This window comes from Balaenoptera acutorostrata, chromosome 17 (genome assembly GCF_949987535.1).
Source record: "Balaenoptera acutorostrata chromosome 17, mBalAcu1.1, whole genome shotgun sequence".
In the NCBI taxonomy this organism is placed as follows: domain Eukaryota; kingdom Metazoa; phylum Chordata; class Mammalia; order Artiodactyla; family Balaenopteridae; genus Balaenoptera; species Balaenoptera acutorostrata.
Window position 1 is genome coordinate 25938964 of NC_080080.1, and position 14920 is coordinate 25953883.

At 35.1% G+C, this 14920-nt stretch overlaps 1 protein-coding gene across 3 annotated transcripts in view; it reads left to right on the top strand.

Annotated features, from left to right (window-relative positions):
• CSMD3 (CUB and Sushi multiple domains 3) overlaps nt 1-14920 on the top strand; it is a 1183499-nt gene that overhangs the window by 1008618 nt on the left and 159961 nt on the right. For all 3 annotated transcript variants that reach the window (XM_007188796.2, XM_007188797.2, XM_028168178.2), the window contains one exon: nt 6846-6970. In XM_007188796.2, the coding sequence (XP_007188858.2) occupies nt 6846-6970 (125 nt within the window). The remainder of the gene's footprint in view (nt 1-6845; nt 6971-14920) is intronic.

The window sequence follows — 14920 nt, forward strand, 5'->3', positions numbered from 1 at the left end:
TCCATGAATTACTCATTAAAGTTCTGTTTATGTATTTATCTCGTTAATGTACTAATTAATGGAGAAAAGTTGTAAAGAATCATATAAAACTGAATAAGTCCTTATAAGTGGGAATTGTAGTAGGTTCTCAGCATAAGGGTTAATTAAGTCTTGGGTAGTAGTATTAGGCTTTGACTTTAACATGAAATTGTGGTGATCCTGGAAATTTTACATAATCTCTGATTCTCAATTTCCATATCAATAAAACAGGAAAGTTATAGGTTTATTGTGGCTATTAGATGTTTTAAAGCCTTGGCATAGTTCTTGGAATCATCTAAGTACTCAAAACTTAAGTTGTTTTTGTGCTTGCCAAATTCTCCACCATAAAATCAGAAGATAAGACTTCAGTTCTCAAGGTATTAGATCTAAGATAAAAAATTTATATGCAGTGCTGATAAAGGATTTGATATTACTCATTTTCATTTGTTGATATGTTGTTTTAATAACACTTTAAAGTTATTATATGTAAAAATTATCTTCCACCAAAGATTTTTGCATCTTGGAAAGGGCTAAAAGCATGGACTTCTGTTATTCTTTCTAATTCTAATAATTTAGAGTTCCTTGAAGGCAAGATTTTTCTTTCAATTAAAATTTTCAGAAAGGCTTTGGGGAAATGTAATGACAATTTTCTAGAGGATAATAGTACTTATTTATTAGAATATGCTGTTTAGGGGGATTGTGAAATTTCTTTCCATCAATTTATAAATTTAAGGACAATTGGTTAAAAAGGAGCAGAGTTCTAACAATAGGCATATATTCATGATTTGGTTTGTTTTCAGTGTTTGTAAGGGTCTAAAATAAAAATAAACTTAAAATTAAAATAATGATTACTGTAATTCTAATTGGTTGTAAAAATATATGTTTAATCAAGGTGTGCACTCTGCATTTTCTTCTGACCCTAAAATATTCAAACATTACATTATCCAAAAAATATGTATTTTCTTTTGTCCATGAAGGTATGAGGATGAGACAAGAGTTAGAAAGAGGAAAGAGATAAAAGGGAGAAATGAGCTGACATTAAAGAAAAAAAAAAGAAACATGAAAGAACAGTTTAAAAGGGGAAAGAGAAAAATAGAATATTCTGTGAGATGGAGAGTAGAGAATAAGAACTTTACACTGTAAATAAACATAAACCATTTTTGTTTAAAGCAGAAGAAAACCCCTATTCTACATGATTATTACAAAGCTTTTTCATATGTCATATGTGTCAGTTGACTAATCCTAGTTTTTTTGCCATAAGAAATAAAAATCCATGTAAAGAAAGGGAAGCTCAGGCCATTTGATTATAGATTCATTTCAGCAAGGACCGGTGCTCCTACTAGGCATTAAAGCCTTTGAAAGACTTTGAGACCATGCTATGGCTGACATTCAACTTCAGGAGTAAATGCTAGTGGACTGTCCCTAGCATGGATTCAGCCTCACTTTTTACTTTTAAGGGCAAAAGATGATGGACTCAGGAGCCACTACACCACCTTTGTCAAAAGCCCATCTATCTGCAGGTCCCTGCAGGCTTTTTAAGAAACATGTCACTGCATCTACGGAGAGTCTTTAAACATAAAACATACTACTTCTTATATTCCTGTTGCACTGGTTTGAAAGCGCATACTTAGAGATAGAAGAAAACTGTATCAGATGACTTCTGTTTCCTGCCAAGATCACACAAAAAGGATATATTACCTTATGCCGCTTAAAAAATAATGTATACTTTGTAGAACAGGTGTAAATCCAGAAAATCGAATATATAACAGAAGGACATATGGGATTTGTGTGAGACAAGAAATAGATTCTAAATGACACTCAGATGATAGCTCAGTTTAGGTTTTACCATTTGGTCCCACTGCTAATCTTTACCTAAATGAAAATATACTTTGCATTTCTATTTTTAACTATAAATATTTTTAGTTTCAAATGTTATGAATAAAAATGATTATGCTTTTAAGTGTTCAAAAAATTCAAAAAAAGGGTAAGGCTTGATGTCTTAAAAATTCAAATATGAGAGTCAAGTGCAGAGTTATCTTAGGTTGATATCAAAGAATTATCTTTAATTTGTGTTCATTTTCAATATTTGTTATCTGGATAAAATTTTAACTGCTTCAGGGCCTTTGAACTTTCTATTTTTTCACCTTGGAACATGCATCCCCAAAATACCTTTTGGGCTTACTGCATTGCTTCATTCAAGTTTTCACCTGACTGTCTTTCTTGGCCATCCTATCTAAAATAATTTTCTGCTACTCATCCTCCATTCGTTCTCTATACCCTTATCCTGCATTTTTATTTTCTTTACAGCAACCACTCACCAGATTATATATAGTTTGTTTATTTTCCTAATCTTTCTTGCCCTCCTCTCCCTGCCACTGTATTCTGTTTTTTGCTCAACAAAAAGAGGACCTGACATACAAGAAGTGTTCAGTAAACATTTGTTCAATGAATGGATTTTAGCAAATAAGTGTGATAATTTCATGAATTTTTGTAGCGGTAGAACAACTGGCCAACTTCCCAAGTCCAGGGTCCATGCATTTTTAACTTCAGTCTTTCGCTGCATGGTGATGCTCTTGCTCACTTTGCTTGCTTAGACCTTTACAAGCCATCTTGAAGCCACAAGACCTTTTTGAGAATCGATAGGAAAGATGCATAGGTAGATTTACATATTGCATGGTTAATTTTATTCTTAGAAAGAACAAATTCTCTATTTATACTTTGCAGTTTAGATATAATCTTTGACAGTCTATTTAGGGTATTATACACAATGATTTTATTTTCTCTGCCTTCACTAGTTCAGTGAATACTCGGTTAACACCTTAAACCAAGTGAGCATCCAATTGAAACCAAAAGAAAACAGTGCCCTACATTTCTAGTGATTTCCATCTCAGTTGTAATTGTTTCATTTTCACAGTTCTTATTACTGTTATCAACACTTTCATTTTTTTCTGTCATAGTAGAACAGAATACAATGTTGAGTAATTTTGCAAAAAAATCGACATACTAAAATTAAACTCTTGGCTTGAAAGCAGCCCCATTAGACATGATGTGCAAGTTGTACTTATAGTTAAAATGGTCAAATACTAAGTTAGGGGATCCACAAATTTAACTAACCTGCATAAGAAAACAATATTTAATAATCTTGTACAAATCTGTCATATCAAGTCATTCTTAGGTAAATTACAATAAAGTACAATGATATTTTTATAAGAACATTGGACTTAGAACAGAGGTAAACTTGAAAAAGTTGCAGAAGACTGAGTTTTATCTTCCAAATTTGACCTTGTTACACTTCAGATTTCTTAAAAATTTTAGTCTCTTAAAATCCCAAACTCTCCTCCCTCTGAGACTCTGTGATAACACCCTGTAGCCACTAATAGCTCTGACAATATGTGGCCTTAGACATAAGTACTTCTGTTAAAGGTGGTATCTTTTGAGAAGCCCCTGAACCTGGCACTTAACCCCCCCACCTTAGGCAGAAGTCTTTTTTTTTTTTTAAATTAATTAATTAATTAATTTACCTTTGGCTGTGTTGGGTCTTCGTTTCTGTGTGAAGGCTTTCTTTAGTTGTGGCGAGCGGGGGCCACTCTTCATCACGGTACGCGGGCCTCTCACTGTCGCGGCCTCTCTTGTTGCGGAGCACAGGCTCCAGACGCGCAGGCTCAGTAGTTGTGGCTCACTGGCCCAGTTGCTCCGTGGCATGTGGGATCTTCCCAGACCAGGGCTCGAACCCGTGTCCCCTGCATTGGCAGGTAGATTCTCAACCACTGCGCCACCAGGGAAGCCCCAGAAGTCTTTAATTAGCTGCTTATCCCATCACCCTTATCAGGCTTTGTTTTTGCAAGTCCTTTAGAGAACCAGAAAGAATCATTTTTGCTTGTATTGGTTCCATGGCAACCCACGTCTGTGCCATCTTTTCTCAGAGTGGGAAAGAAAGAGATGAAAAAATATATACAATATCTGAATCCTCATTCATTGATTCATTTATTCACCCATCCATTCAACCATGAAAAACCTATTAAATATAATAATGAATAGCATTTACTAGTATTTGTATGAAGTGCTATTAAGCATTATCTCATTTAATATTGACACCAATGCCAGGAGTAAGATAAGAATACTATTTCTCTTTTATAGACAGTAAAACCCCTATGGTTTAGAAACAAAAGAATAATTAATATTTGAACCCAGGTTGCTTGATTCTAAAGTCTGTTCTCTTAATCTATATGTTATGTTGTATAATACTGATTAGAAGGGAAATTTATAATGCATCCTTTTTAAAATAGAAATGTTAGGCTAGATAATATACATGGGAAGTAAAACTTTGTAAAACACTATTATGTGGTAATGCATATCTGGGAATACTTTTATAATGTAAAATTTTGTTGGTAAAAATAAAAATGATTGAAGTAGAATTAAATATGGTTTGTTTAGGAAAATACTGGGAGAAAGGAATGATGCAGGAATGGTAAAGAGGTAACTTGTAATCACAAGATATATACAGATATACAACCAGTCACTCAATAATTTATTTAACGAGCACTTATTTAGTGCTTACCAAGTGTCAGGTCCCTTTCTAGGCACTGGCAACATAGCTTTGAATCAGAAGATAAGATCTCTGCCCTTATGGAATTTACATTTTGTTCAGGTAGTGGTAAATACTATGGAGAAAAGTAAAGCAGAGGCTAAAGATTGGAGGAAGACATCCAGGGCATGCTGCTATTTTATATCCAAATGAGGTGAATGAAGGGGGCTGGGAGGTATATAAATAAAAGTCAAGGAGGTAAGCACATGTATAGACTATGAGGGGGAGAAAGGTATAGTCATGTTCAAGCCACAACAAGAATCTCACGTGTCTAGAACAGAGTGAATGATGGCAAGAGTGATAGAAGAGTTTGGAGAGGCAGAGCAGAGGCCAAGTCATATGGAACCTCAAAGTCTGGGAAGAGTTAGAATTTTTTCTAAGTAGTGTGGGGATTCATTGAGCTAGAGAGTGATGTGATCTCAGTTTCCAGAAAATCACTGTGGCTAGTGTAAGGGGCAGGGGGTGAGTAGAAGCAATAAGACTGAATAGAAAACTACTGCAGAAGTGGAGGGGAAATTTAATGGTGATTTAAATTGGAAGATCATGATCAGTGATGAGGACTGGTAAACTTTGGGATATATTTTTAAGATAGAGCTGACAAAGTTTGCTGACAGATTGAATATAAATGTAAATGTGAATTTGAAAAGAAAGATAAATTAAGGTGAAAAGAAAGATAAATTAGGTGGTAACATTTACTGAGATGGCAAATAGTATAGATGGGGGAGAATTTCAAAAGTATTGTTTTGGATATATGAATTTTGAGATACTTAGTCGATATATTATAGGACTATGGGTAGAAGTCATGGCTAGAGATAAACATTTAGTAGTCATAATCTATAGATGACATGGAAATGGATGCCACCACTGAGGGATGGTAGTTAGAAAGAGATGAGAAGATGGTGTAGGTCACAGTGTTACAGCATTTACACTGAAAGGATCAGAAGACGGAGGATGAGCTAAAAAATATTTCTTTAAAAATACTTTATCTACTGTTTTAAAAGTTTAAAAATTTTAAAAGTTTTTAGTATTCTTTTGAGTAATTACCCTAGATTTTTGCATTCAGTTTTAGAAGTGGCACAAAACTATAGTATTACCTTTTTTAAAAAAATTATTACAAAAATATATCCTGGTATCTCACCATTATAGCCAGATTAGGACAAATGTCCAAGGATCACAGTGCCATTGGAACCTAAAATAACAGTAGTTGTAGCAAAAGGAAATATAATTTATTGATTTCTTATTGCATTCCAAGCAGTGTGCTAGCTTCTTTATGTACATTAGCATACCTATTTATTTTCCACAAAAGCCCCTTGGAAACAATTTCATTACCATTTCACAGACAAGGCATCTGAGTTTCAGAGAGTTCAGGGCACATGTCCAACATCACACAGTATTCCAAATCATAAGCTAGGTCATTCCCAGAATCAAGCTGACACTATCAGCAGTGTAGGAATTTTGCTTTAAGATTAGTACCTTTTAAAACTGTTAGAAGCTTTTATTGACATCAAAGCAGGTCTCCCTACTTATTCTTTCTTGTAGTAGTTGTACTGGCAATAACCAGACTGGAACCATATTGAGTATTTTCTTTCCACTGAAGAACAAGAATGTGGAGCCAAACTACCAGTATTCAAATCCTGTCTTCATCTCTGACTAGCTATGTGATCTTGGGCAAGTTATTTAATCTGTTAGTGACTCCATTTCCTCAGCTGTAAGATGGGGAGAATACTTACTCATATCTCATTGGATTGTTGGGAAGCTTTAATGAGTTAAAATATGTAAAGTGCTTAGAAGAGTGCTGGTATATAGGCTCTATATACATGTTATAACATAGTTATTATCATCATCAGTATTACTCTGCAAAGGATTTTATTACTACTCAAAAGATACATGAAAAGTAACAAATATAATTCTTCAAAAAGTTCTATACCTAGATATGAACAATTTTTAACATGTGCCAGTGAACTTGTTAGTAATATAATACAAATGATATGCTATTACTGAGCTATAGTATGACTTTAGATATGCCATTATAAGTTTTCCATTAATGTTGTCTAATTATTTTTTAAAGGTTTTTGTGCTATAGGAAGACAATTTTCATTGTTCTTATGAGTTTTAAAGCATAGTATGATTTGGTTGTGTTTGCAAGTCTAGCATCTGTCTAAGATGTTATCTCTGACCTTTTCTCCTATTTTAATCCTTTGCATTAGAATGAACTCCCTTTCCTGGCTTGCTTTACTTTCAGTGCCCTGTGGTGGAATTTTAAGTAAGCGCAAAGGGACTATTTTGTCTCCTGGATACCCTGAGCCTTATGACAACAATCTGAATTGTGTATGGAAGATGACAGTGCCAGAGGGAGCTGGCATTCAAGTAAGGATATTTAAATTTTTCTTCTTTTCATTGTATATTTGAAGTTAATTTTTTCAGAGATGACAGGATGCACGTAATTTCTAGAATTTTAGCCAGTGCTTTTGACTGATGTGGCTGAATTTAAAAGAAAGATACTTACCATTAATTTTTTCACCTGCAAGTAACAGAAAGCCAATTCAAGATAGCATAAGCAGTAAGAAAAATGTGTTGTTCCACATGACATGGAATCTTTGAGTAGGATGGTTTAAGCGTTGTTTATTTCAGAGGTTCACTTGTGTAATTCCTGACCCGGGTTTTTTTTCATCTCTCTGTTCTGCTATTCTTAGCATGTTGGCTTAGTTCTCGGACTTCCTTTCTCATGGTTTTGAGATGGCTGCAAAAGGTCTAAGCATAACAGTCTTCCACAGCAATGGCCAATAGACAAAATGGAATCTCTCTATTTTATGTACTTTTGTAACAGTTAAGAGAACTTTTCAAGAAACCTTCCAGCAGACTTTCCCTCCTGTTCTATTGACCAAAATTACAATGGTACCCATTTTTAAGCCATACACTGGGCAATAACAAAAGATTTACTATGATTTGGCTTAAAAAAATTAAGATTAGGTACCTGGATCAGGCAAGGGGCTTAGCCTTCTCTGGTGTACACAGCTCTCATTTAATTGAACAAAACCATTCTCTGTCAGCAAGGAAGATGAATGCTATTCTATAGACGGTCAACACTATCTACCATATTACTTCAATTGTGACCATTTTGTGGGGGAAGCAATTTGACCAGCTACTCTGTTTGAGAAGGAAATTATTTCTGGATAAGTTGATAGCATTTTACTGCTGAGTCAGTATTTACCCCATGGAACACAATTATGCTTCACAAAATATTACATAGTCTATATTTTATAAAAATAACTTGACTGTTTCTCCAATTGAGTCATAGGGTTTTCCTTTAGAAACTTGAGATATGTATCAGTCATGGAAAAAGTAGCCAAGTCATCATTCATTAAACCTGAAATTAGATAGACGTATAATTTTCAGTAAAAATAATAAACTTTTTGAATTTATCTTTATAACTTTTCAGAAAATTCAAAGAAATTACTTTACAGGCGTCAGGTATAAAATAGGCCTATAAATCAATGAGAAAACGTGAAATGTACTTTTCCAGTGTTTTAGAAACATTAACAATCAAAAAACTGCTTATATTCTGGCTAGTTGTACTATTATGTTATGGTCAACTTGTAAAATTCGAAGATAACCAATCAACCGTATCCTATTATTGGTAGAATTAATAAAGATTTTAGGATTGTCCAGATAACCTGAAATGAGGTGATACCTTTAAAACTTTCCTAGAACATTTACTATATCATCTGCCTATACATGTATGAAGATTATCCTAGAGCATCTATATAGTGACATCAGCTTGACCATTTCTATCTCATCTTAAAATAATAATACCCTTGGCATTTCCCCTCTAGTTCTCATCCTTTATTTCTGACGCCCTGGGATGTGGCTTCAGCATCCAATGCTCTATTTGAGTCATTCTTATAGTGATCACTGAGGACCCATGCCATTAAATCCATTGAATTGCTCATCCTTCCTATTTTGTTAGCAACATTCTATCCTGCCCATTCTCCCCTCAGTCTTAAAACACCCTTTCCCTCCATTCTACCCAGTACTCTCTTGGATATTGTTTTGTTTTCTTTTCTATATCTATGGCTTCTGCTTCTACATCTAGGAACATGATCTCCTCTTCAGTTCATCAGACATGGTGTTTGTGAGATTCTGTGGCCTTTGTCCATCTCACATTACACCATTCTCTCTGCCACCTTGTCTACTTTCAGAGCTTCAACTACCATTATGTGCTGATGATGTCCAGGACCTGAATCACAGTAGATAAACAGAAAACATCTTTTTTAAATGAAGGATTGAATACATGATGATTTCTTTTTTTTTAAATTTCTCTATTTTTATGAGTTATTTATTTATGTATTTATTTTTTGACTTTTTGAATTTTATTTATTTTTTTATACACCAGGTTCTTATTAGTTACCCACTTTATACATATTAGTGTACACATGTCAATCCCAATCTCCCAGTTCATCACACCACCACCACCCCCCCACCACTTTCCCCCCTTGGTGTCCATATGTTTGTTCTCTACATCTGTGTCTATTTCTGCCCTGTAAACCCGTTCATCTGTACCATTTTTCTAGGTTCCACATATGCTTTAATATACGATATTTGTTTTTCTCTTTCTGACTTACTTCACTCTGTATGACAGTCTCTAGATCCACCCACGTCTCTACAAATGACCCAATTTCGTTCCTTTTTATGGCTGAGTAATATTCCATTGTATATATGTGCCACATCTTCTTTATCCATTCATCTGTCGATGGGCATTTAGGTTGCTTCCATGACCTGGCTATTGTAAATAGTGCTGCAATGAACATTGGGGTGCATGTGTCTTTTTGAATTATGGTTTTCTTGGGGTATATGCCCAGTAGTGGGATTGCTGGGTCATATGGTAATTCTATTTTTAGTTTTTTAAGGAACCTCTATACTGTTCTCCATAGTGACTGTATCAATTTACATTCCCACCAACAGTGTATGAGGGTTCCCTTTTCTCCACACCCTCTCCAGCATTTGTTGTTTGTAGATTTTCTGATGATGCCTTTTCTAACTGGTGTGAGGTGATACCTCATTGTAGTTTTGATTTGCATTTCTCGAATAATTAGTGATGTTGAGCAGCTTTTCATGTGCTTCTTGGCCATCTGTATGTCTTCTTTGGAGAAATGTCTATTTAGGTCTTCTGCCCATTTTTTGATTGGGTTGTTTGTTTTTTTAATATTGAGTTGCATGAGCTGTTTATATATTTTGGAGATTAATACTTTGTCTGTTGATTCATTTGCAAATATTTTCTCCCATTCTGAGGGTTGTCTTTTCATCTTGTTTGTAGTTTCCTTTGCTTTGCAAAAGCTTTTAAGTTTCCTTAAGTGCCATTTGTTTATTTTTGTTTTTATTTCCATTGCTCTAGGAGGTGGATCAAAAAAGATCTTGCTGTGATTTATGTCAAAGAGTTTTCTTCCTATGTTTTCCTCTAAGAGTTTTATAGTGTCCAGTCTTACATTTAGGTCTCTAATCCATTTTGAGTTTATCTTTGTGTATGGTGTAAGAGAGTGTTCTAATTTCATTCTTTTACATGTAGCTGTCCAGTTTTCCCAGCACCACTTATTGAAGAGACTGTCTTTTCTCCATTGTATATCCTTGCCTCCTTTGTCATAGATTAGTTGACCATAGGTGCGTGGGTTTATCTCTGGGCTTTCTATCTTGTTCCATTGATCTATATTTCTGTTTTTGTGCCAGTACCATACTGTCTGATTACTGTATCTTTGTAGTATAGTGTGAAGTCAGAGAGTCTGCTTCCTCCAGCTCCATTTTTATCCCTCAAGACTGCTTTGGCTATTGGGGGTCTTTTGTGTCTCCATACAAATTTTAAGATTTTTTGTTCTAGTTTTGTAAAAAATGCCATTGGTAGTCAGATAGGGATTGCATTGAATCTGTAGATTGCTTTGGGTAGTATAGTCATTTTCACAATGTTGATTCTTCCAATCCAAGAACGTGGTATATTTCTCCATCTGTTTGTATCATCTTTAATTTCTTTCATCAGTGTCTTATAGTTTTCTGCATACAGGTCTTTGTCTCCCTTGGTAGGTTTATTCCTAGGTATTTTATTCTTTTTGTTGTGGTGGTAAATGGGAGTGTTTCCTTAATTTCTCTTTCAGATTTTTCATCATTAGTATATGGGAATGCAAAAGATTTCTGTGCATTAATTTTGTATCCTGCAACTTTACCAAATTCATTGATTAGCTCTAATACTTTGAATAAATGATGATTTCTAAACCTAAATATATAACCCACACCTTTCACCTAAGCTGCATGCCATTAATCCAACTGCCCACTGAACATTTTTAACTAAACTTCTAACATCTCTAATTCAACCTGTTCAAAGCTGTCTCCATGACTTTTTTCTCAAAGTTGTGGCTCTTCTGCATTGTGGTCTGTCTCAGAATGAACCCCTTATCCATTCAGTTGCACAAGCCAACAACCTTGATGATTTTTTTCTGTCTCCAGCTGCACAAAGAACTATGTCAGGTCTGTCTTTCACAAACCTCTCAAGTAAGTCTATTTTCTCTATCCACACTTTTACTACTCAAGATTAAGTGGCCATCATCCCTGTCCTGGGTTCTTATTCTCCTCCAATCTATTCCTCATAGGGCAAAGAGAGTAATTTTCTAAAAATAAAAATCTAATGCTATAACTTTCCTGCTTTACAGTACCTCAATTGTCCTCACTATCTTTAACTCCTCGACACAGCTGATTACACCTCTGTGCTTTATCCTCATTTCTTGCCTCTGTTTTAGTTCTTTATAGAAACCTAGCTCTCTCTCTTGCCTCTGGGCCTTTGTGAATGTTTTTCCCTCTGCTGGCAACACTCTCCATCATCTCTCTTTATTTGGTTTATTCTTACTCATTATTTCTGTCTCAAGTTAAAAACAGTTCCTGTGGAAGACCTTCCATGAACTTGAAACCACATTAAGTCCTGTTGCTATATGTTCTCATAGATCCCTATAATTTCCTTATCATAACACCCATCACATGTTACTGCTTTTACTTAATTACCTATAAGCTCATGAAGGCAGTAACCAAGTCTGTTCTGGCAGCTAACACAGTGCCTTGCAGTCTGTGCTCAGTGAATATTTTAGAATGAACCAATGAATACCTGCAAAAGGCATGGAGTTTTAAGCCACTTTAAGGAGTTAACATAGCATGATAGACTAATACGACATCTGCAGATAATGTTATGTGATATATCACTGCCCTAGCCAAACACTGTTCAAAACTGGACACTTGTATCAATGATGCTATAAAATCTTTCACTGAGAGATAGTGGCATGGACTTATATACACTACCAAATGTAAAATAGATAACTAGTGGGAAGCAGCCGCCTAGCACAGGGTGATCAGCTCGGTGCTTTGTGACCACCCAGAGGGGTGGGATAGGGAGGGTGGGAGGGAGATGCAAGAGGGAGTAAATATGGGGATATATGTATATATAGATATAGCTGATTCACTTTGTTGTAAAGCAGAAATTAACACACCATTGTAGAGCAATTATACTCCAATAAATATGTTAAAAAAAATCTTTCACTGAGGAAGCATTTTGTTTAATGATTGTACTTTAGAAAACAAAATTTGAGTTCAGCAGAACATTTATCAAACTTACAGAGTGTGAAGCATATTGGACTTTTAATTTAAATACTCTATATAACTACCAAGAGCTTTTTTCTAATTAACCTCTTACATGTTTGCTAATTTTAGACATATCACTAAATCATAGAAAATTATAACACACACACACACACAGTATATGACATATTTAAAATTTCACTAACTTCGCCTAAAAACGACCTGGCTAGTACACCAGATTTAAAGCAGTGTTTATTTTATTCTGTTGGGCTAAACATGTGTGTGAATAAAGAATTATATGAATATTCAATAAATCATATATGAAATGAAATGGGATAACCACTGGTGGAAAGAACAGAAAAAACATTTGGAATGCTGAAAAAGGTACAAATAAGATAGGATGATTGAGCATTTTGAGGAAATAACCTCAACAAATAAACCAACTTGTTGTATTACTGTTACATGAAAAGTGTGTGGAGAGGAGTGTATTCATTTGTTTGCCTGTTTATTTTCGCAAGGTACATTGGAGGGAGAATTCAAAAGGAGCTACATTTAACAGTAACAGAATTATCAAGCAAAGAGCAATTTTTATGTGATGAATCAGTTTAAAAAAATGTTGTTTACTTAATTGTGTCAATTTGTAGAATGAGATGATAATGAGTCAATATAATCATCCAAACAAAGGAAAATGTGATTTGCATGTTTCTATGAGGGATACCAGGTTTTAGTTATTGGAAATTCATTACCTCATAACGCTATCCTGTTGTCATAATGGACAACTCCATCTAATTTAAAGTTCTTCTGAACACTGAATCTGTAGCTGCTCCTTTAAGTAGAAGACTTAAAGTCTTTTACTTGACTCTCATTTGGTTTTCTGTCATAGTGGATCCTCAACCATTTACTTGAGTCTCCTATACCCTCTGAGTGTTTAATATGCCAAACTACATTCACAATTTGCCCAGAATCCTAGTGGCAAATTGCCTTAGTTTTCTGTGACTTCTGTAACAAATCCTAAACTGGACAGCTTAAAGTAACAGAAATTTATTCTCTCATGGTACTGGAGGCTGAAAGTCCCAAATCAGTTTTACTGCCCTGAGACTGAGGTGCTGACAGGGCTTCTCTCCCACCACCATTCACTCTCCCCTCTGCTCAGGCTCTAGGGAAGATTGCTCTCCTGGCCTCTTCCAGCTTCTGGTAGCTGCCAGCATTCCTTGGCTTCTGACCACATCACTCCAATTTCTGCTTCTGTGATCACACTGCATTCTCTTCTGTCTGTGTCAAATCTTTTTTGACATCTGATAAGAACATGTGTGATTGCATGTAAAGCTCATTTAAATCATCTAGGATAGTCTCCCTATCTCAAGATATTTAGTTTATTCACATCTGAAAGACCCTTTTCCATACAAGGCAATATTTACAGGCTCAAGAGATCAGGACCTGATATCTTTGGGAGCCATATTCATATATATATATGTCCAGAATTAAACAGATTTTCTTCCTCTCTCCAAGGTAATAGGTTTTCCTGAAGATGTCTACATTTTTGTTTGTGCCATCACTCTGATAACTCAGGGAAAAAAATTATTTTGAAATCTTTCCTGTCACTTCCATCTCCTATTCATATCACACAAAATCCAGTAATTTCCCCTATAGCAACACATGCGACGTGACTTCTGGGTCCCCCTTTCTACCATTCCTGCCTACTAACCTCCTTTATTTAGTCTTTCATTGCTTCTCATGTGGACCACTGCAATAAACATTAAAGTTGTCTTTTCACTTTTATTTTCTTCACTCAGTTCAGTAGTACCTACTTAAAGCACAGTCCTGATTATTCTCCTTCAATCCACCTTCTAAAACCTTCAATGAAATACTCGTCAACTGAACAATTATTATGCTGGTTTTCAGTCTTTATAGCCCTTCTCTCTCATTCTCTCCCTTAGCTAAGATACATTAAATCCTCAGTAAACACTAGGTACTATTCTAAGGTAAAATCCTTTAATTTTTACAGCAAACCTATGAATTATATGCCTTTATTACAGTGATTTATGTAAGAAATCTATGTGACAGAGAGATTAACAATTCTTTTCAGGTTACATGCCAGTGAGTAGACGGAGCCAGGAAGTTGTATACCCCAGCATTCTAAATCTGATATTTCTTGTATTTATCCAGAACCTTTACTCTTTCTAACTTTTCTCTACTTTTTCTAACTTTGATGCCTATTTTCTCTTGTGTGAATACCCTCCACTGTGGCTAAATTGGATTACTGATGTTTCACTAAATCTCCCTCATGGCTTGTCTCTACATTTTTACTAACTCAATAGTTTCTTTCAGTGGAAAACCTCTCAATACATTTTGCTTATCTCAATTGTAAACTCTTGCAAGAATCCTTTTATTTTCTTTCTTTTTTTTTTTTTAAAGCCAAATGTGACTTTTTCTTTTCCCGAATTGAAGGAAAGGAAAATTCAGATATGAAGAGAGAATTGACCATTATTTAAGGAGTCGGGGGTTATGTTACAATCATACAGCTTTAATTCCAGTCTTCTTTCTGTCCTGGAACATTGCCATTGAGCCTAATGCCTGTCACACAGGCAGGGTATCTGTTGCCATGTGGCACTTATCCCTGGAAAAGAGGCTCCAGCATTCATTTGAATGGAAGAATGATGAAGGCCTATTTTGTGGATAAGAAATTTTTAATGAATGCAATTGTTAAAGTAC